Source organism: Telmatherina bonti, assembly GCF_933228915.1.
Source record: "Telmatherina bonti genome assembly, chromosome: 17".
NCBI lineage: Eukaryota > Metazoa > Chordata > Actinopteri > Atheriniformes > Telmatherinidae > Telmatherina > Telmatherina bonti.
The window spans coordinates 15838410-15862489 of NC_136615.1; the positions used below are offsets into that span (position 1 = coordinate 15838410).

The 24080-nt window shown below is 38.0% G+C and overlaps 1 protein-coding gene across 4 annotated transcripts in view; it reads right to left on the reverse strand.

Moving 5' to 3' along the window:
- Positions 1-24080, reverse strand: part of arhgap24 (Rho GTPase activating protein 24) — a 66096-nt gene that overhangs the window by 11432 nt on the left and 30584 nt on the right. For 2 of the 4 annotated variants that reach the window (XM_079256657.1, XM_079256660.1), the window contains one exon: positions 403-525. In XM_079256657.1, the coding sequence (XP_079112783.1) occupies positions 403-525 (123 nt within the window). Of the gene's footprint in view, positions 1-402; positions 526-7878; positions 7956-15711; positions 16108-24080 lie in introns of those variants that run through there. The other 2 variants (XM_079256659.1, XM_079256658.1) reach the window with 2 other exon arrangements.

Here is a 24080-nt window from a genome sequence, read left to right on the forward strand (position 1 = left end):
GCATTCTTTGCAACCTGTAATACTTGGTAGGATGTCATGTTCTTTGGTGAATTTCCACCAAATTACCTCTCCTTCCAAAGCTGGTTCTAGTCAGGGTCATGCCTGCTGATATTGTTAGATTTCAGAGTTCACACAAACTCATTTTTAGGAGCAAAGATATGAAGTGTGGTTAAACACATTTTATTGTGGAGGAAAAGTGACTTTAACAGGAGCAAAAAGCATTTTTTAAAGTTTCATCACAGTTGAATATTGTTTCTGCACATAGTTTGTCAAAATTTTGTCAGAATTAATATAAACAATTGTTCAAAAATTACAAACAGTATCAACATTGCCCTGAAGTTTTTGTTCCAATCCACAATCAACAAGCCAATAAAAACAATGTGTAGGTTTACACCAACTAACCTCCACCAAAAGGTGCCCAGATGACTCTCCGGATGGTCTTAACCCAATCCTCCATATCATTCTGGGTGCTGGCCATAAGAAGGTAGGTCTCATGGTTGGCTGTCATCCGCTCTCTGTCTCCCCCTGTTCAGATAAAGGAGAGAAAAAACAGCTCTGATTTAATACACCACAGCTAACATATGATCGAGGGACTGCAAGGGTCCCACACGTATTATCAGGCACATATGAAAAACACAGCTTTGTCTTTTTTTCTAACCCCAATATATCCGTCCATCTTATCTAAAATATTCCTATATTTCAGCCTTGGTAGATGTTATTCTTATGCTAACTTCCAAATGTTTCAAGACACATAAAATGCAAGTTAAACAACAAGTAGTGTCCAATATTATCTTTAATAACACTTATCGAGCCATAAATCCTGGAAATAACCTCTTACTCACAAGCAAGTATAGTTAAAGCATACTTTTTAGTCACTGGATGGGTGGACTGATTTATAATAATTAGACTCAAAACTATTTATGAGGCAACAAAGATGATCAAACTCAGACTGAAAATGTCAAATCCTGCTAATCTGTGTAAGAACAGCACAATTCTACATGAAAAAGATGTCTTAAATATGAGCTACAAAACCAATGTTTCAGTAGAATTTGATTCTAAAGACAACTCTAAGCAAGATCTGATCGCACTTTATGCGCCATCAGCGGGCAGCTCTGTACCCTGGTTCAACCTAATGGTCACCAGCACTCTGCTGTCATGTGACATCAGACAGGCTGGAGTGGAAGCTCTGCACCTCTTTCACATAACAAATCTGGCTGCAGCCGTCACTATGGCAACCAACCCATTTCCACAGCTTCACTTCGGCTTGATCATAATGACACAAACAAACAAATGACCTGTGGCATTTCACAGGGATGCACCTGGTGTATTACAGGAAGAGAGGAGCCATTAAAAGACAAATGGAGTGTCGCACTAACAGCTGAATTATTCATGCCTTTGACCACCAGGAATCCCACTCTATTGATTGTATACCAGGATGAAGTCTGTGTGTTGCAAGCATAAGTTATTTATAGACACAAATGCAATATGACAGGACAGCGAAGGGGTCGCGTTTAGTTTTAAGGTCCTCACATAAAGCAAAAGTTGTGTCATGTCAGTGCAAATTTTGAAAGCAAACAAGTCAATTACACTTCGAAAGCTGTATAATGTAAACTGGTTAAACCCCTCATTTGTTTGGATCCACAGGTCAAGATAAGAATGAGTGAGTAATTGGTCGTGCTGTTTAGGTGTTCAAAGAAACCGAGCGGTCAGAGAGCAGGACTAAATGCTATCTTTGGAGCTGAATGTTGACAGTGAGATTGATGCTCCCTGTCAGTCTCCATGAGATCTCATTAGCAGTTAGCAGATGCCATGTGTTTTCCCCATGTGGCATTCAACAAGTCCAAGATGTTTACCGACCCCCTTTCAAAAAACACACACAGTAGTAAACCCTTTAAAAATAATAAATAATAATAACAATAATCATAAGTAAATGGTATTAAACAGTTTCCATCTGTCATCTGTAAAAAAGAAAATTCAGATAATAGATATCTAGAATGTCTTCTTTTCACATGAAATGAAAACAAAAAATAAAACAACTAACATTAACGACAGCATAGGGTTTAATGTTACAGCTTTGGCTCATGAGGCAGACAAAAAAAACAAAACAAAAAAACAAAAAAAACAGGTTTTGTTTCCTGAAGACTTGAATCATGAACATACTGAGCAAGTATACATGACACCATGTATCTGTTTGGGTGAAGATGGTGTGCACTTTTCAATGCCTCCTCTCTTTCCAAGAATATCTGCTCGAGATGTTAAGTAACAAATTAAACAGATGAACCTTGAGCTGGAATGGTTGGTCAAGTAAGAAGTTAGTTTGATAACTCAAAGATAACTAAAGCCAGTTTTCATGCACAGGTGCAGTCAGTGATTATAGCTCCTCAAAGACAAGTTTGAGCTGCTTTTAAAAGCGGAAGAAATTAGGGGGAAAAAAGTACATCTGAAGTTATGACCCTGGCAACTGGGAACCTGGAATACGCATTAGATATTTTTATTTACATGTTGGCTGATGTTTTGCATACATTCAAAGAAAACATGCTGCGCCCAGTCATAAAGAAAGTGCCTGTTTTATGCGTAGAATTAAATTCTTACTTTAAAAATACAGAAGTTTCCATCCACATCTTATTGTTTATACAGCAATAATATTTCTTTTTCTGGTCAAATGAGTCCACTTTTGCTTGCTTGATCAGGTTACATCCGACATTGACTGCCCTTTAAGATCTCATTAATTTCATATTAAATAATTCAACTTAATCCCGATCATGCTTTTAGCCTCTTGGTAAGACATCAGACCTGAACTCAACTTTGAAATCATTTCCGCTAATATTTGAACATGTTGATTCACGAATAAAACATAAACAGAAAGCAACTTCGGCTCACTTCCCGATTACAGAAGCACAGTCCATGATATCATACTATATTTCTTTAATCCACGGAGAGTTTCAGATGTGCCATGAAGCAACAACAAAGCAGCAACACCGTGCACTAACCGGTAACTGAGCCGCTTCACTTGCACCCGCACATGGGAGGGTTTCCTCCGTCAGTAGAAGAGCTCCGTCGCTTCTAATAGTTTCAACTCCGCGGCGGACCTTTCAATGAAACCGGAGTCATCTGTGTCACAAACTGGATGTTATGGCGCAAAAATTAATGGATTTAATCAAGTGAGAGAAAAGATCATTTTTCGATGTGATAGCGTGCCCACGCTGTGTCTGTCCGACACATTGTGTGAGCTTGGTAACAGAGCCGTGCCTAACTTTTTCGGGGTCCAAGACCCCCCCAACATCCCCCCTTGTTAATCAACCTGTCCTTCCATGTGAACTAAATCTTCTATAATGGCTTTCAAATTTTTATTTTTATTTTATTTTATTTGTTGAAGAAATAGTATCCTAAAACAAATAAGCATTGTCATTGTTCCCTTCAATGTCTACAGACATTGAAGTCTAGTTTGTTCTGGGCCAAGCACTGTTGTAAAGAGACAATCAACAAAGTGATTTTCTAAAACTCTGTCTATCTATCTATCTATCTATCTATCTTACTATAACTGCTAATTTAAATCTGCTGTCCTTTGTTCTAGTTGTTACTTTATAAAATGTATAGTTTAAGTGTAAGAGTTAATCATGAATTCTGAATGGGACAATTATTTTTCTTTTATATTTGAAAACTTGAAAACTATACATTTACATAAAGGAAACTTTAACAGTTCCCTTGGAACAAACACAGTGGTGACAAAATAGATTATATAGTTTAATATAATCTCTTTGGGGATTTTACATAAATAAGGGTTGGGATAATTTTCACTTAAATGTTTAACTTTTTACATTTACTTATTTAACTCTAACCAATGACATGGACAGAGAGCCGTGGTGTGTATGACAGGATAGTATCTCAACTAAGGTAACTATAGCTTTAGCAAATAAAACGAAGCATGCACAACAGATCTTGTCATCACAGTACATTTATGATATCCATAAAAGCTCAGCTGCACATGCAATATGGTACATGCAATGAGATTTACATTGCAAGCAGGTTCCTCCACGCTGCCTTCACTTTACAGACAATGGCGCAGACATAAGTTCAGTTACAGTTGATCTTAAAATATGTTAGAATGTGGATTTTGGTTTTTTTTAATTATTATTATTGTTTAACACTTAACTATGATTATATTAGACAGAAATAGGTGTACGTTTCAATAAAATTCCTGCATCATCCTTAATTCACTGAACTGCCCGGGCTCTTTTACACATCTATTTAAAATTGTGAAAAGCAAATATTTTGTTTATTCGGCTACTGATGGATATCTGCCATTTCCCAGTTACACTAAATACTCACACTGACCAGTTTGTCACGTGAAAGTTTCTCACTCTAGCCTTCCAGCATTGTTTGTAATAATTGCAATGCAAAGTCATTTTACTGATGTGCCTGTGAGCTTCTTTGGCCACATTTAAAATCAGTCCGCCCGTCCATTATTTGCATGGCTAGATAGCATTTCCTACTGAAAACAACGGTTGTGAAGCTGTTAAACAAGCACGCACAGGATTATACAGCATACCATGGCCATTACAGCACACTCCTGTTCCTCATGCCATTTCCTGTTGATGCTCAGTTCTCCTCCACAGTGGCTGAGTCAACTTCATGGTCTTTAAAGAAAGGATGGGCTGACACATTTACACAAATAACATGAAAAATTCAGGATTCAACACTGAATGTGTGGGCTCTGCTGTTTAGCCTGACAGGTGAGCATGACCAAACTGCATCTTTCACATTTATAAAAACTTCACTAACTTCCAAAAGATAAGCTATTGTAGTTTAAATTTAATCTTGGTGCCTGTGAATGGACTAGAAATAAGAGGCAATTTTTTGAGTCTATACTGGCTGTGGTTAAGCTGTCTTCACATATTATTTTCCACCATAAAATTTCTCAGACTGCCTTCGATGTGGCTGGCACTACGTGGCTAAAAAAACATTCAGTCATCAAACCAGGAGCACACAAGCATACAGTCAAGAATCTTTACAGAAAGCATGACTGTACCTAAAGAGACAGCTGTGACAACTGTCACAATCACCGGATTTTCCATGCTTCCATACACACCTTCAAAGTTTCATTCAGTACTGAAGCAGATGCATGCAGACTTTTACCTCTGAGGACAGCTTGGATTAAAAAAAGGAAATAGACTGAATGATTTTCAATGAAACTGAGCTTAAAAGAAAGAGAAAATGCCACATTTCTACATTTGAACTGCAATTCTGCATAGGATATGATCCCATGTAACACCTAAACTGTCAAATACCTTCTGCTGCTGCCATAGAAACAACTTTACTGTAATTACGTAATCATCACTACAGCACAAACAGCTAGACTAAACAATCCACACACTGGATACACCCCAGAAGCAACATTTCTACATTTAATTTCAAGTTGGTTGTCTTTCGAGCAGCACACATTTGAATGCTGCATGTCCAATAACCCATTACTAACCAATTGACATCATGTTAGATGACCTCTACCATGATATAATTGCCATCTGAGATGGGCTGAATGCAAACTGCCAACAACTGTTCATTCCAGTTGTGACCACCAGCTTTAATAAGTGGCCAGCTGCAGAGCAGTCTTTAACTAATGGTCCAAAACAGGTGGGAGACAACAAAGGAGCCCACTATGCCAAAATTACTCACACATACCTGAAGCCCTCATATACTTCACTCAGATCTATACCTCTGAAACAACCTGTAAAACCACACAGAGAGCCCACATTCTGGCGCACATTGAGCAAGGCACTTGTTAACAAGATCACAGTTTAATTTTGTGCTGAAAAACATCCTTAATCTCCAACCACCTGCAGTCTTTACCCTCCATCTGCAGCTACACATGCAGAGGTGGGAATCTGCCATTTCGAGGGAGTTTCATTGACTGCTGAATGTATGAATGTCACATGGATATGAACTCTAACCTTTTCCACAAGCTTTAGACCTTTTGGTTATTTAGGCATTTTGGATTTCAATTTTTCTTTGTTAAACTCTTCTTTGCTCAGCTCTATTGCAAGACTGTAAGAAGTCTACTGTTCCCTAATGAAGTAAACTGCAATGCAAATGCAAAATGTCTGCTTTTTACACAAAGTGCAGTGACCAGCCAATCAAAATGCATGGATAGGTAACATGTTTGTTGTTTTTTTTTTTGTTTTTTTTTTTTTTCTCTCAGCTTTTCTAACATCAGGTGTGCACACAGAACTCATTCAATCATTTTAGTCCAATTAAGGGTCACATCACATGACCTATCCCAGCGATCATCAGGTGCACCCTGGACAAGTCAGCAGTTCATCACAGGACCAAACAACCATTAATCCTCACATTCATTTTTACGGAGAATTTAGAGTGATTAATTAGACCTAACATGCATGTCTTTGGACAGAGAGAAGAAGTTAGAAAACAGCTTTGATAAAGGTAATGTGGATTATCTAAAGTAGTAGATCTCAGAAAAATCCAGCTACTTTATGAAAATGCAGTCTACTGTTATTTAACAAATTCCCATTAAATTCTGTCACCAATTAAGCAATTAAGAACTTTGTTTTAAAAACTCTTAAAAAACTTGAAAATCTCAAACAATTCTCTAAAAGTTTGAATGATTCACCCTCCTTAATACGTAGAAAAAAGAAATAAACACCAACAGCCGTTATGTCGGACTGACGTAAGAACTTTGCATATTAAAATGTCAAAAGAAACTATTCTTTAACATAAACACTGTGATGCATTACAGCATTATGCTTGTTGTGTCAAGGTAAATCCGGGTTTACTACACAAGGCAAAGAACTCAATGCTACAACGTACAAAACAAAATTCTGATAAATGCTAGGAAAAGGTGACTTTACTGAACCTGAAACTTACAGCCATGGTGACAATTCTGTTGCATGTCAGAACAGCTGTTTCCTACTTTTTAGTCTGTGTGCTGAAGAAAACAAACCACATGCTAACTATAACTTCATAAAAACATAAAACCAGTGTCAACTGGTTGTTAGAAGTACAAACCATCCAACATATTTCCAAAAATGTTTAACTGTACAGTTATTATTTTGAAATATTCAGATCGAACAGTGGAGATCTTGTCCTTCCCATTTTCAAAGCAGTTCAATGGAGTCCTAATTCCAGGAGTCGGTCCACAGATATTTGATTTATTAATCACTTCTACTAGCACCTAAAAATGGAGTAAGGTGTTACAGGGTTCAGCATGACCTGAATTATTTTGTATTTTTAAAGCGGAAGACGTCTTGTAAAAATGTTAAGTTCTTCCAGACTTTGACTGTGTTGCTTGCCAAGTGGAGGAAACAGCTGCTGCTGGCCTGAAAACAATGCAGACACTGTAAGAACCTCGTTTAGCTTGAAAAGACAAAAAATATATGTCATAATTTTCCCAGCGATCATGTGTGTCTGTACGATAGGAGAGTAAATGAATGCATTATTGTCTGCTATCTTTTGTCTGTGAGTTTTGTCTGTTGCTGCAAGTAGGGGCAAGTTGAGATTCAACAATGTGTCTAATGATAGTCTTCTTAGAAGTCCACACATCATAAATACCTCAACATATAACAGGAAATCACACACAGAGCAACAAGTCGCACTGCAAAATGTCTGTCCTGCATCTGGAAGTATGATTAAACATGAATGAAACTGATACTACTACTTTTTTAAAAAAAACTTTTGTTTGAAATACACGGACTTAACACCAGAATATCTAACCCCTTTGCAAAATGCAGATGTTACAGCAAAGAAGTCTTTAGTAAAATGCTGTGGTTCGAATTTAGAGTAGTAAAGTCATTCTTTGGCAACAGAGAGATTGCATGCTTTTCAAAAGGCTGGAAATAGTTAAAAATGTGAAGTTATTGATGTTACCTTCATGTGAGGAAAGCAAATCAGATAATCCATACTGTGGTAAACTATGAATCGCCTGATGAACCACTTCCATGCCTCGCTCCTGGTCTGAATCCAGAAAAGACACTGCCTTTGAGGGTTACAGAGTCCCGGCTGCCTGCCTGACTTAACTTGAGGATGGGAGTCCCTGAATGGAGGAGCTGCACAGCCGGTTTTTGGCCTGGCCTCAGAGTGAGTGAGTGAGCACAGCTGAGAGGGTGTGAAAAAGAAAGGGAAGGGGGGAGGGAGGTGAGGTTTGAAGAGGGGGTTGGTGACGATTCACACACACTCACACACACACACGCTCTTTTAAAGCACTTTATGGGAACAATGGGCCGATCTCTCTGAAGGCTTGGGTTTAAGAACGCCACAGTTTGACGCAGGGCATGACCCCCATAAGCAAACATGAGACCTCCTATTCACACTGCAATGCTTTGTTAAAATCTACAACTGTTAAGACCATAAAAATGTCAACATAATGACCTTTTACATGTGGAATCAAACAAAACCTATAACAGGAATACACTGAGAGCATATAAGTTTTACTAAAATCTTACAACACTAATACTTTCTACTCTTGCATTGCATGCAAAAGATAAATTCAAAATTATTAGATAGTATATTTTGGCTTCAAGATGGAAAATATAATGTAGTCAAAGCTTTGGCTGCACAACATTGGATTTTTTCCTAACCCTGTGATGTATATTGCAATATGAAAATTTTCAACAAATCACTTGAATAGCACTTTAAGCCATGTTGCACTGGAGCCGTCGTGTTGGAAGTTAACCTGCACTGATCTCACCTCTTTTTGTAAATACTACAAGTATTTTTTGTCTATATTGAGAGTTTTTCTCATTGTTATCTTTTATTGCTTGCTTTTACTGCACTAGTTCCTGAGTAAATGTTTCATTCTGTCATTCATTTTCTGAACTGCTTAGCCCAGTTAAGGGATGCTGAAGTCTATCCCAGTAATCATCGGGTGAGAGGCAGGGTACACCCTGGACAAGTGCCGGACTATGTTTCATTCTATCATGTGCAAACATGTCATCTCCACCCCAACCAGTCGAGGCAGATGGCTGCCCTCCCTGAGCCGGGTTCTGCCAGAGGTTTTCTCCCTGTTAAAGGGGAGTTTTTTCCTTCCCACTGTCGCCGCATGCATGCTCAGGATGGAAGTCATGACTCGATTCAATCAGTTGGTTTCTATTATTGGATATGTATGAATTGAAATGATGTGTATGTTGATTCGTGTATGTAAAGTGCCCTGTGACAACATTGTTGTGCAGTGACAAATAAATAAAGTTGAAAGTTAAAGTTGAAACGTGAATTGTGTTTTACCATTAAGGTTTGCTTATTTCTACTGGCAATAAGCAAAGAGCTAACCCTTACAATTGAGAACATGTTAAGTTAATGTGCCTCTGATGACTATTGCACATGTTGCAATGATAATACTCAAAGGAAATATTGTCCAGCTTTTGTTAAATCAAAGTTAAATGCATAGTTACATTGTTCAGCTCGCCGTGTAACTGAGGGTTCACTGATACTCATGCAAACGGCTTTAAAGCTTAAATTAAACTTCATTGCCAAAAGCAAGACAGAATGCTTTACACAATAAAAACAATTTATGTATAAAAACCAAACCAAACAAAAAACGGCTCCACATAACAAAGTAAACAACATAGGAATGTAAAAAACACACTAATCATCATCATTATCTCTTTCATACAGTTACACATGCACCCACATGCATGCACATACAGAGCAGCCCCCAGCTACACAAACACAAACTCCCTAAATCCTGAATTCTGTCTCTTATTTTAAATAATAATAGTGAAAAAAATATTAAAAGTATTAAAAATCTGGCTTGACATATTAAAATGGAAAAATGGTTATTGTGCATATTAAAGCAACAGTACAAAACTTTCCAACCAAAAAACTCTGAGCTTCACACCCTTTTTACAGCCAGCTCATTCCTGGAGCTACCATTGCCCTGAAGGCCTTAAAGCTGAGAATCTGCACCTCATAACTTTGTGCTTCAGTGTGGAGCATTTCATGACAGCTGTATTTTGCTTTATGGCATTGCACATGTCATCCATGTTGGAAGTGCACCATGGTCAATTCAGCAAAGAAACACAAGAGGACATTAGTGGAAGACGTGAGAAAAAGAAAGAAAAGAAGTGACAGAGCAACAGGAAAAACAGGAGTCAACATTAAACTGACTTTTGCTGGTTGCAGAGAGGTTAAAAAAAGAGACTGGATAAAGGTGTCATTGCACAATCAGCTTTTGATAGGACACCAGAGTGAAAAAAAAATCTGCTTAAGTTCAGTGGTGTTTCTTAAAGGACTACAAAATTTCTAGTAAAAGTGTGTTTTCTTATAGTTTATAATGTCGTTTTTATCAAAAGTTATTTTGAAAACTGTAAAAATAGTAACAAAATATGTGCAAGTGAATTCCACGCATCACTGTAAGCCTTCAAATGACAGGTTATGTGTTTATCTGTGCTATTAAGGAGATGGAAAATGAATTATTTAATGTTCTGTAGGATTAGTCTCTGTCCAGCGTACACAGATTGGAGGGTATAGATATCAAGTTATTTTGAAAAAGTCCATTTTTTGTAAATATGCTACCTAACTGAAAGCAATATTAGTAAGGAAATAATTAATATTAGTTATCTAGTGAAGCAGTTGGAAATCTGACAAAAATAATGGCAAGTTGAACAAATATTCTTATTTTTAAAAAAAAATACTTGTTAAACCTATACGTTCACCACAACCTCGTCACACTGCACAGCTCCTGGTATGTCACTCCTTCCTCTGCAGATACATGCATACATCTTCCCATGTGTGTGACAGGTGTCCCATTTCACCTGACCCCCTGCAAGGTATCCATGGCTAATTGTCTTCCTCATGTCATGGTGGTCCCTGCCTGTCAATAGACATATTCTGAAGACAGACACCACAACATTAGTCTCCACCTGAGTCCCCAAAGATGTTATCTGCTGGAGAACACAGACTCCATAGAGTAACCATAGATATCCATTACCATCTGATGCTGAATGAAAAACAACATGAATAGCAGTGGTGAGGTCAAAGCGGACAAGGATTATCTAGCTCTGCTGTCTTTTCGCGGACCCCTATAGGGGGGCGGGTAATCATGGCACATAAATGGAGAGTTATGGCCATATCAACTCTGGGAAGTCTGTGTGCTTTGGTGCTACTACATTTACATGATACCTTGACTTTTTGAGGGTGCAAGATTAAGCACTACAGTCCATTAAGTAGGGAGGCACTACTTGCAAATCTATATATGTGTTGTTTAGTTTTATTTTATTTTTAAAAAAAATAAATCTGCTTTATAAACTTGTGCTCCTCTGTTCCGTCAGTTGTCAAATGCAGCTGTTTAGTAATATGAGCAAAAGTATTAATGAGTTGTTATGAGGACAAGCAGGGAATCATTGGGTCAGTCTGTTCAGGGAGGTCACAGGGCTGTCAAAGAGCCAAGTGTCTCCTTTCTGATTTCATGCCAACTAAATAAAGAGCCATGTCTGTGTGTCCTGCCAGGGCTGCTGTAAATATACTATTATGTAAGGGGACTCAGTTTCCACTTTAGAAAAAGGAAACATAGCTTGAACTGGACAAGCTGGCATGATAATCATAAAGACTCAAAATCTCCGACAGAGGTACAGTTAAAACATGCTTTAAGGAATAATGTCATTAAAATGGCATTATTCACTTCATAATAAACATTTCCTACCAATATGCTTCTTCTAGCCTCATAAAAGAATAAATCTGATTTACTATAAAGATATTTTGCATCTGAAGCTGAGGTTCATACTTTACTTAGATAAACCACTGTCTGGTTTCTGGGAAGGAAACTTGAATCAAACAACCTAAAATAAACCATGTTTTTGCTATGGAAAACTGTTATTACAGGATGTTAAGTTGGCGTGATTGGTAGCAAATGTACTGAGTTTAAACTCTGACTTGTCTAAAATGTCTAAATACAACAAAAAAAACCAAAACAGGCTATTGTAAAAAGAAGTCACAAGTGACATTTATGAATGCCTTCCAAAAAGCAAAACAAAAAAACCCCACAATAATTCAGTTGAGCCCATTCATTTCTGTGGTGATGACGAGTAAAACATAAGATTGCTATAAGACTAAATCCAGACAACACTCAGAGGTTTGTTAAAATGCCAGAATCTATACGAACCAACCCTGTCGAGCACTGGCATCCTCAGTGGCTGCTGACTGGGGGATTAATATCCCTTTAAAATGTTAGGAGTGTTGACGTTTTGTGGGGACTGGCAGCTGTTATCACTTGAACACTTTCACGCAAGGGAGGCTGAAACATTACATTAGTGATACAAGCATACTGATAACTGTGGAAGCTTCTGGAAAGCTTTAAAGATCAAGAGGAAAAACTTGAGTGGGTCTACATTAGAGCTCCCTAAAGGAAAGCCTGATAGCACCACCGTGCTGCAGGAGAACATGTACTTTGTGCATATACATCTGATATACTTTTGGAAAACAGTTTGGCTGTAACATGCATGTGAAGACGTCAGTGTAGGAGTGTGTGTGTGTGTGTGTGTGCATATAGTGTTTGTATGAAACTTGTGGAGAATAACATAAACATATCTCACTATGACAGATCGTCAATGTATCATGCACCCATGGCCGTGAGACTGTAAATCTGTATCAAGCTTGTGACAAGAATTTATTGCTGTGAACTCTGCGAACCCCAAACAAATGATCTTATGTTTATCAATTATAGGGATGTTTTTTCTGTTGGATAAGACTCATAAGCACACAAGCAAAGATGTTATGCTTCAGTGGTAAAAAAAAACACAAACCCAGAAGAGCAAGGGTCAAGCCGAACTGTTTGCTTTTTCTACTTGACATTTTTAGATATGCTTCGATATTGCTCAGACATCCTGTGGCAATGAATGAAACTGATACAGACAAAACTCGCTGTGGTTGAAGAGGGATGTAAACCCTCTTTTAGCCACATCAGAGAACGAGACAAGGAGTGGACTTGACAAAGTACTGGTTGCATTGCCTAATAATACCTTGTAATATCACCATTCAGCACAGACGAGGGCTTCAGGGTAGATGCACACCTGCACTCCTGGCAGTCAAAATTGATGGTCTGAGTCAGGTTGGCCTTTGGGAAGCCCTTTGAAAAAGTTGTAGTAATCTAACTTCTTGGCTGTTGTGTCTAATAGAAGGAGAGGAGCTTAGTGACTCCATTTTCTTACTGAAAGAACAGAGCTAGCTTTACTTTAGATTTGCAAGATTTGTATTTGCTTGGATTTATATTCATGACCAAAACAACCACAACAAGTATTGCTTACAGTTTTAAATCTGCAAAAGAAATCACATTGTAACATGAATCCACCACATTTATATTTCATTTAGGCCTTTATCTGCATTTTCATTTGCTTAATCGTTGTAGGAGATTAAGAAGCCTGTTAACATTATTGAAACATTACTGATAAAAACAGAGTTAAATCTGCCATTCATCAGTCATTATGCCTCCTTATGAGACTTTTATTGGTTCAGGTAGAGCATAAAACATTACAAGTAGGGTGAAGCAGAAGCATCTGCGGCACCGTGTAATATCCTTCAGCTTGTGGCTGAACTCGGAGGGAGATGATATAAAACCTATTTGGATCGCAGCAGCTATTTGGACAGCCAATGCTTTTCAGCTTCAGCAAGATAAATGTTTTCATTTTGCCCATCACAGCAGTGCTGTCGGCATTGCCACTCATCATCGTCATTGTTTTCTCTGACAAAGCTGTCCGAAGCATTTGTCTAAGGGCTGCAGTGCGGGGGGGGGGACAAGCTGGTCACAGATGACTGCTGGTGATGTAAGTGGAGAGACGGAGAAATGCTGATGGTAAGGTTGGCTCTGTGTATGTTTCAGTATGCGGAGCTGAACTTTTGCTGATGCTGTTCCGTCTGTTCTTGAGGTTCAAATCAGCGTTAATGCTAAAATAATAGCTTTTTATTGAAAGTGCAGTGGTAATGAAGAGTTATCTTACATACAAGTGCTTGAAATCTCTAAGTAATCTTCAGTATGTCTGCCTAAAGGTGTCTTCAGATTTGCTTTTAAAATGTAAAGGAAATGGGCAAATCATGAACTTATCACCCAGAATTACTACATGGTGATCACAACATTGTGATTTAGTTTCCATGCTCGCTGGCATCCCTCATATTTCTGATTTTATTTACAGCACAGTGTTTTGGTGGTTCGTTTCATCATCTTGCAGCAATAGGTCACTGGTTTGAACCTCGGCTGGGGAGCGGTACGAACCGAGCCTTTCTGTATGGAGTTTGTATGCTCTTGCTGTGTATGCTTGGCTTCTCTGTGGGTTCTCTGGCTTCCTTCCACCGTTCAAAGACACGCATGTTAGGTTAACTGGTTGTGTGTCTCTCTGTGTTGGCCCTGTCTGGTAACTTATCCAGGGCGTACCCTGCCTTTCACCTGTTTTGCTGGGATCAGCTCCATTTTGACTCCGACTTAGACTAAGTGGTAAAAGAAAATAAATGAATAACTGTTATCAATCTGTTTGCAGATTATTTGGCTTGTCAGTAATCTTGGCTCTTCAGTCATCACGCCAACTAACAAGACAGATAACTGGATTTCACCCAACAAAAACTACTTCAGTATGAGTGACCTGACACAGGTTGTTGGCTCTCCACAGGCTTTCACAGAATGCGAATTGGTTAAAGTTTTTCAAATCTTTATTATTTCAAAAAGCTGTGATTAGTACATTTATAATGAACATCTTTCAGTTCTTCTGAACTTTTACATGCTGTTTTTGGCCTGTTTTTTCTCTCTAACCTCAGTCTCTGCCTGCCTCACCGCCAACACCAGCTCTTGAAATCTCATGTCTGCTGCAACATTCTGTTTAATTTGTATTTTTCCTGCCTGCTTCCTCTCCCATCTGTTGCTTTAGATTTTTCGCATGAGAACGTCTCGACCAGGATGGATTTACAGGCAGGCTGGGAGCTATGAATTCAGCAGTCTGTTCTGTTATCTGCCTCAAGCAGCCAAGTAAAGTGAAATTTGACCCAGCCAAGAGAATGCTCTTTTAGAAAGCATGATTTTTCTTCCTCTGGCTAGATGATTTTTTTTTTCTTTTTTAGAGCCAACTTCATGGAGCAACCAACCAGGTTGACATTTAAACCCCACATACAATTTAGACTTGTGGTTATTTTCATTTGATGTTATTTCAGAGGTGCAAACATCTAATTCAGAACGAGCTTACTGTAGAAGGAAAAACTGATGAACTATTTATGTTAAGAAGATGTTATACATATTTGTTCTTTCAATTCCCCTCTTTAAGGAGGACATGTATTCTAATGCTCATGAGAAAATTGATGATTAATTAAGCTGAGAAATCCAGTTATTTATTTTTACTTAAATAAACTCATTTAGGATAGTATAACCTCCTCTCAGAAGGAATGAAGTCTATGAAATAGTGCTGTTGATGTTTATTTAAAAATGTACTCAAAGTATTTGTATATGCTAGGAAAGGAAGAGCATATAAGTTAGAAAAAATAATGCAAACTTATTTTAAGGTTTATCTGCTGATATGCTGCTAAAAAAGCCCCTTCCGCCTCACATTGCAACTCATCTGCAAGTAGCTTTGTGTTTGAAGACAAGCAGTCCAATAAAATCCTTTGACCCATCACCTCAGCTGCAAGTGAAACTAAATCCAGTTTTTGGTCTAATAATATCTCAGCCATCGTAACAGTCCAAACCAGCTGGACATGTGTTAGTATGTGCATCAGCTCTGCAAAAAGACACACCTGGGTTGGAGTTAAGATCCATGGGAAGCAGACGAAGACGTGCCCCCTTCTCAGCTGAGGTTTGAAGGAGCAAAAGCCACGCTCTCGCTGCAGATCGCCGGCCTCCAGCTGCCACTTCTTCATCTGTTCTCGTTCTGCGCCACAGATACTGTAAGCTTATCTTCTCTTGCTTCTGCTAAAACACACTCCACTGAGCTTGAAACTCTCCTCCTCCCCTGCCTTTGTTTCTACTCCACCTCATCCAACTTTGGCCTACAACTTCATTTTGTTAAGTCAAAAGCAGGTCAGCGTGACACATCGATCAGCAGCAGCAGCAGCAAGGCGAGGTCAGGCCGAGGCTGCTCTGTCTGCCTCTTGGGAAGCTGTTCCTCTAAACTTATGTCAAAGGAGCTGAAAAAGCAGAGGAAGCATATTTCAGAGACAAGCGAAAGAAGTGTAGGACAGAGAACAGGGAGAGAAACGACAAGCCAGAGGCAATGTGGTGTGTCTGCTCTTTTCTGAAGGAAGGGAGACGGGTGGGAGCTATTGGTGGAGGGAGGTGGAGACAACATAAATCAAGCAGCCCTCCCCAAAGTGGGGACCTGTAAATCTGGTGAACGAAGAGTGGGCACTCAGCCAAATGACTCATCCACAGTGCTCTATAAATACTGCTGTGCAGGGTCGGCAATGCTGTTGCTACTGGTGGCCAAGAAACCCTAAGACACTGGGGCTTCTCCCCTGGAAGGAAAGTCTTTAATGACTTCCTTATCTTTAAGTCTTATAGGTGGACCACACATCACTGGGAGCACCTCTTTCAACTTGTCTTCAGGAGGTGATATGACCAAACTAATGTACCTGATGGAATAAATTTCAGGCCAAAAAAGAGAGGGATTATAAGGCAGAAATTTAAATATTTATCCTGAGAAGAAATCTGTTTACATACCTCTGGTCTGGACATTGAAATCAAGAGTCTCCGTTAGACAAACGTACAGTAACAGCCAAGCAGAGACTCTTCAGTGGAGGCCCAAATGTGCTCTCAGTGAGACCTGGCCAACCTGATACATGAGGGGGCCATGGGTCGTGCATGGGGGTCAGAGTGGGAGGCTGATAGTGGAGATTGGAATGCGACATGTCAAATGCCGATCCTCTCAATAAGGCTGTTATGAAAGCATCTGAGCTTCCTGTCCCGTTCCTCTGCCTCTGTAACTTGGCCTGCTTTCAGGCCTCTGTGCATTTCCTCCTGAGGATCTTACTGCACAGGAATAGTGATGCATGGACACAAAACAGGAGAAGGAAGAAGGCCTGGACTATGTGCACTAGAGCATAAATGAGAATGAAGCAGATATTTTAAGCATCATACAAAAGGTATGCAGCTTATTGTTTGGATGGCAAGGAGAGACTCCTGCTTTTTGTCACGTATCATTTTTAACAGCTGTAAAAAAATTTACATACTCATTTTCATCCCCTTATTTGCCGTCACAAGCTCCTAATCATTACAGCACTGTATAACAGCTATGGAGTCAGTGGAGGATGCAACATTAAGTGAAAGTCATCTCTTGTGCTTTATGACAAATGTTGAAGATGTTGCAGCTATTCCTATTTAGTGACTGATCAGTCATGACCTAATGAAAATTGGCTTTCATCCTCCTAACAAATCACCAGAACCATCATGTGAACCCTGTAGAGTAAGTTTTTACCACTAAAATACACAAACTGCTCATATTGTTATGGAACATGTGTGGGCTCCAATCGCCGATCACAATACTGATGACATCACACACAGGATAGAAATCATGTTCACATAATACAGCAAATCTGCATCCTTCATCCTGTTACACAGTTTTATTTACCATCAAGACTGCTACATCCAGCAGAAAAGTAATGAATGGTCTCCTTTCTTGAAATGAGTGTGTTCTCTTGTACCATGAACCAAATGTTTATGTAAAGAATTAATGCAAAACACAAAAGCATATCTTACAGTTTAAGCCTTTTTTTTTCCAGAAACACTTTCCATTTATTATGATATTACAGCCAGAAATTATTTAGATCAAGGTACAGGACAGAAAGGTAAAAATAGAAAAAAAAATATTGCAGTCTTTAATTGTAAAACAGAGGTTGGGGGGAGAATTTTTCAGGCTCTTTGAAAGGATCTCTGTCAGTGGACTGTGACAAAAATGAGAATCCTTGTTTAAAGTGTTAGGGAAAATCATGAAAAAACTAGTGTAAGAACTACAGTGGTGTGAATTTAGTACAGTGACTAGCAGTATATACAGTGTATGTCATGAGGGATTACAGTAATTCACTGCTTGTAATTCATTGTACTGCAAAGCATAGGAAGAGTTTACTTGTATGAGCTGTTTTGTTAATTTTTGACTGATTTTAGTTATTTTTTTACCCAACCTGTAATATACAGTAGGGGCAAAGACAGTCATTGCTGTAAAGCACTAATTAACACATTACATGACTTCAGTAAGCATAGCAAAGGGAAGCTGTTGAGGACAGGCGAGGTAACAGCTACACTAATTTTTGCCATGAGAAGCACATAAAAGTCAGTTTTTGTAGCTTCATTAGTTTGTCTCTTGCAGTGACTCTTCAAGGAGTCACAGCACACCGGCAAGAAATAGTGCAACACATAAATCTCTTCCTAAACCCACAACTGTCGCTCTTTATACTAAGCAAAGATAACCAGCTGCTGCTTTATTTTAACATATAGATGTGAGTTGCAACAATGTTCTCATCTAACTTTAGGGAACAATATATCAGTTGTTTTCCCAAAAGGGTTTTAAGCCTTTATTGGGCAAAGAACCGTATTTATACACTTCTATTGGACCTCTAAAATCCTTCTGCGTACTAGTCCATGAACTCATAGAACCACACTGAGTTCTCTTCGTCAATCAGACCACATTGAAGCTATTTTATTGATTTATTGGTTTGTTTTAAGCAAAAAAAAAAAAAAAAATTAAAGCTAACTCTTAGTACTGAAAACTTACAACTGTATCTTTTTTTTTTTTTTTTTTTTTTTTTTTTTAAAGTATCCTAGTTTGAAAGTCTTGTAATATCTTCCAGTATTATAAAAACAGTCTTTTCTTCTGTTGAAGATGTAAATTTTCTAGAATTTCATGGTGCCTGATTAAAGCTCTACATGTATTTGATGACACAGAAGGCCAATCTCATGATTTAAGCATCATTCCTGAGTAGAGCTGTGAAATGAATAATTAACCAGTGAATCCATAAGTAAATAGTGTTCCTCCTCCAGTTAAATATGACATCTCATATATCTTTTCGGCAATACAACCTTTTACAGGTATTACCCATCTCATTTAATAAATGTGTATGTTGCTCACAGATAACAGGAAAAGGTCAGTGTGTTATACAAACTTCCAATTTCAACTTAAAGTCCCAGAACCAAACACGCTCCAGACATCCTACTTTAATTAACAATCTTTGGAAATCCCAGACACGCAATGCTTCCTTATCAGGGACACGGAAGCTCATGCTAACCAACCCGATCATTATGAGCATGCAAGTAGTCTTCACAGTCTATGATGACGAACGGCTTGCAGCTGCAGCTCTGACAGCCCAAACTCCTGCCGCAGCTCCTTTAAAATACCTCAGGAAACCTGCTTGGTGACCTTTTTCTAATCCAAAAAGACCATATGAAGTGAAGACTAACACGATAGTGTTAATTATATATAAATAAAGAGATGGTGAATTTCTCCTTTTGATAGTTATTCACTTTTTTCCCCCAACCACCTTGTCAAAGGCTTGAGACAAAATACATTGGAAAACCTTATCCAGACTTCAAAATACTCTTTTTTTCTACAACAGGAGACAACATTATCCTGGCAAATTGAAATGGAGCGTCCTTGCTTTCAGGAGTGGTTTATTCATTTAAGAATGGAAGCATTCAAGGTATTGAATCATCATTTGTTCCTTTGTATCAACTTGTGTGTTTTTCATGCAATCATTAAAAGTCACTCTGTGACAATTACTGTAGATCAGATACAGGTCCCTGTTAATAAATTGCAATATAAAGATTTCTATCTGTGCAGAACTTGTAGAGCACAGACCTCCACCTAGCAGCTCATTTCCACCCAGATTGTGATTCCCCCCCTATGTTATAGTCCTACATCTGTGTTACATGTATATACTGTTAGATTTCTAGATTCACTGACAATGAATCCACAGTGTCTCGGCTATATTGTGGTGTTTGTTGCATGTTTTTATCTGTTTTCTTGCAGTGATGAAAATTCCAAAGATCCCCTATTTTTCCTGTTCTGGATCACAGTATCCAGAATTTAGCTGGATTTAGCTTGTTAAAGACATGACTTTAACAGTAAAAACAACATTAGAGATTGATCTTATATTATTTCCTTTGTGAATGACCATGGTATAAGCAGGATAATGCCCTCCGAGGTGTCCATTGTCATAAATTAATGCACTTTGTGGAGGCAACCGTCCGACGCGAAGCAGATTTTAGCCTCCTTATATGTACAAAAAATAGCCCTATCTCGCATTGATAGAGAACCCTTCAAAAATTCCTGGATCCAAATGGTGATCTGGATCTCTCCCAAAATCTAAGACAATTTAAATTAAACTTAAGTTTAAGAACCAAGACCCATTCAATAACAAAAAAAGAATCATGAAGATCCATCCATCAGCTTTTGCAAAAAGTCAAACAGGGAGACAGATAAACACCAGTAAAAACATAACCTTCGCTTCCTCCTGTGATAAAGTACTGAAATATAAATTCTTTTTTTGTTTTCAAATGTCAAAACCGGAAAAGTAACATGTGACTGAAGTTTTCTTTCTTGTATAAAAAAGAACAAGATTTTTTTTTTCTAAAATGAATTTAACTAGATGTATGAAGAAGCTATATTTGGAAATACCCAGATAAAACACTCACATGTCAATTTGAACCTTTACTGGAGGATTTTCACCACTGCATTTTCATAGTTTGTTTTCCCAAAACAATTGAAACCTTACTTTAAAGAATTTCTTCCAGCGTAACCATGAATTACATTAGCTTCATATACAGTATTGATGTCATTCTCCATTTTACTTTACTCAAATATTTGATTTTTTCTATTACAATTTCAGCAAATTGTTGCAAAATAATTTCCCTCTGAATAAAATATTTGCCAAGTGATAATCTGCAACTACTTCATGGATCTTTTGCTGATTTTGAGTCAATCTCAGAGCTCCAGGAAACATCCTAAAAAGGCGCAACCTTTGTTTTCTATAGTACTTTTGTTTTCCAGGATTAAGTGAGGAAAATCTCCAAATCCTTCCTCTCTCTCTCTCTCTCTTCAATATCTGCTTTGAACTAAAGTTTCTGCCTTGGAAACTAGGCAGCAACAGCCTTCCTAGCCTGCAAATAACTCTCAGGGCAAGGGGAACCAAACAAATCCAGAGCCTCCTATTTTAAACTGACAGCACCCTTCTTTACTGGGAGGAGAAGCTTGAGCTCCTCGGACCTACAAGCCTCTAAATACCAATTAGCCATGCCCAGAAAAGGTTTGTGTACCGTGTTAAAGATTTGGTTTACAGCTAGATCTGGTTCGGGCTTAAATTCTACAGGTTAAGTGTGATTTTACAGCTGCTGCTTCTGTTTTTTTTTTATTTTCAGATAAACTTTAGCCTTTACTCATAAGTCAGTTGAGACTCTTTTGATAAACCACAACTAATGACTTCAAAGTGGTGCAGAATAAAGATCAAGGCTGAACCAATGCTGAAATTATAAGGGATAATGATTCCCTTTCAATGCTTTTCAGAGGCAGCAGGTCCTAAGATTATCCTCAGCCTTTTGGTTGACCTCATTGGGACTTGTCATCAGTACAAATCAAAATTTGTAAAACTGAATGGATATTATCAAATGTTGCCTGGACTGTACAGATGCAGCTGCAACGAACTTCGATGTGGAATTATTAATAATTGTAAATACCTGTTTTAATGTGTTTACAGATACCCACACTATATTGACATGCTGTATTGATGTACAATACTGATTTCCTGATTTTATATTTAAAGATTACAAAACAAAACAAAAAAACCAATGAAAACTCTGCTGTCTGGTTACATATGCTATGTCTAATCAGAAGCCTGAGCACTGAGCTGCTGCGGCAAACGCCCCCCCCCACTGTGATCCATCCTGGGGGGACTGTGCCTAATGAAGCAGTTGGCAGCTTTGAAAATCAATGTTTGAATGTTGCCTGCGATGAAACTCCCCAGTTATTAAAAAGTGGATTTGAAACAGAGAAAGCAACATAAAACTGTCAGTATCTGGGATAGTTTCTGTCCTTCTCTATGTGTTCACTTTAAAAATGCCTACAAGATGTATATTTACTTTTGAGAGGGATTGAATCTGACATTAAATAGCTGAGATATTTTTGGAGCTTACTTCATGCTGCCATGACAATGATGTGCGATGTATAGAGATGGTGAGCATTGATTATGTAAAAGGAGAAGAAATAAAGATATCAGCAAGGAGAAACATGCTAAGCTCGCAAGCTAAGTTTGAGAAAAACAGCAGCAGTTTGCACAGACACAAACCTTCCAGGTGGCTTGCAGTGATGCTGAAATGATATAGCTGATTTATCTTTGGGTGGATACTGTTTTATGGCAAAAAACATGTAAATAAAACTTACTAATGGTGCAAAGATGTTGGTATACAGAGAGAAATGATCATGTGTAAACAGCCCAGCACACAAGCACATTCACAGAGATTAAGATGCGCCAAGGATGAGAGAGCTGTAAAAGTTCAGTTTCTGACCTTTCTGAAAATGTCAGAAAGAGAATTCTTAGAAAATGGAAGCTAAAACCCACCTAAGGCTCAGAGGATGCACGACGAAGAGAGGTGTGCAAATAAAGATAGTCAACACATTAAAAAAACAAGTCTTTGTTATTCCAGCATATTTATTTTACCACAGTGACACCCATAAAACCAATTTAAACTCCTAATGCAGAGCTCAATACTGTTGCTCAAATTCTCCCTGATTTATGAGCACTAGAAGCTGAGTGGGCACTTCAAACACACCTGATAATTAAGCCAATATATCAGCTTAGAAACACAGACTTATTTATGCACTGTGTGTCAGAGTAATGTGATCAAACCCGTGTGTGGTTAAACATATTTCAGCCATGACAGTAAAATAGGAATGAGGTTTTGCCTGGAAAAATTATTTTATATTCAAAGGCTTTTTGTTTAATTGTTCTAAGTGGACCTCAAATTATTCAGACAAGGTATTTTCCAACTTTCCCAACATGAGTTGTTTCAGCTAAAAGACATGAGTGGACCTGAATAGCTGTAATAACTTTTCTGGATTTAGGAATCTGCTATGAGCTACCAGCTTGATAAGTACAGGCTCCAGGGTGATAATCTTTCTGCTTGCAACAAGTTTGTTTTAACCCGACATAATGCAATGAGAAGCTTCTAACTTATTAAACAGCTATATAGAAAGACACATTCTGTGGTTGTGGAAAACGTGTCCAAATCACTGGCATGCATCAAGCAGAGAAAACATCTGAGGAGACTGCAGAAACTGCTGAAAGAACTGTCCAATGTCTTTGAGGGAGGAAGGAATTGGAAAAAGATCCTGAATGATGGTGATCGGAGATTACAGATGAGATATTTTCACACATGGGTTAGCCACCACAGAGTCTAGACCTGAAGCCCTGGAGGAAGGTTTGGGATGTGGTTGGCTTTGTGCAGTGGTTGGACTCTTCCATCAGCTATAAGATCTTGGTGAGAAACTGAATAGAAACACTGAATGAAAACAAATCTTGTGACCTTGTAAAAGGTTATTGGCAGTAAAATATTAGGGTTTGTTTTTTCTTTTGTTTGGGTGGAAGATTTTTCTGTTGTTTTGGCCAGACAGTGTATAAACTCCTTACATTTTAATTAATTCAATGCCCTCACCAAAATCAATTTAATTTTAAATCTTTTGATGCTTTCTTCATATAAAAATACTCTTTCTAGCTGTCATACATCATGTTTGTGTTTCTTCTAATAGAAATAAAAAGTTGTCCACATCTTTAATTTTTTTTCTTTTATTTTAATCTAATTCATGGTTGAATTAGGACATCATCCACAAAATTATCACATTTTCTGCCTGTATTCTAACACAAAGCCATTTATTTGCACATACAGTTATCTTTTTATGATTTTTTTACATAAATGAGCAGAATTTGACATGTTAAGATTAATTTAACTCCAAAAAATAATATTATTTCCTTAGATGAGATATACTGTATATCTTTGAATCTTTTCAGGCCTTACATGCAGTTATATTGTAGTATTATCTCTTCAGGCATGCAGGGATTTGGATAAAGTAAACATCAAATTTACATATAATTTTAAAATGTTCTATATAGAGATAGAGCTATCAACA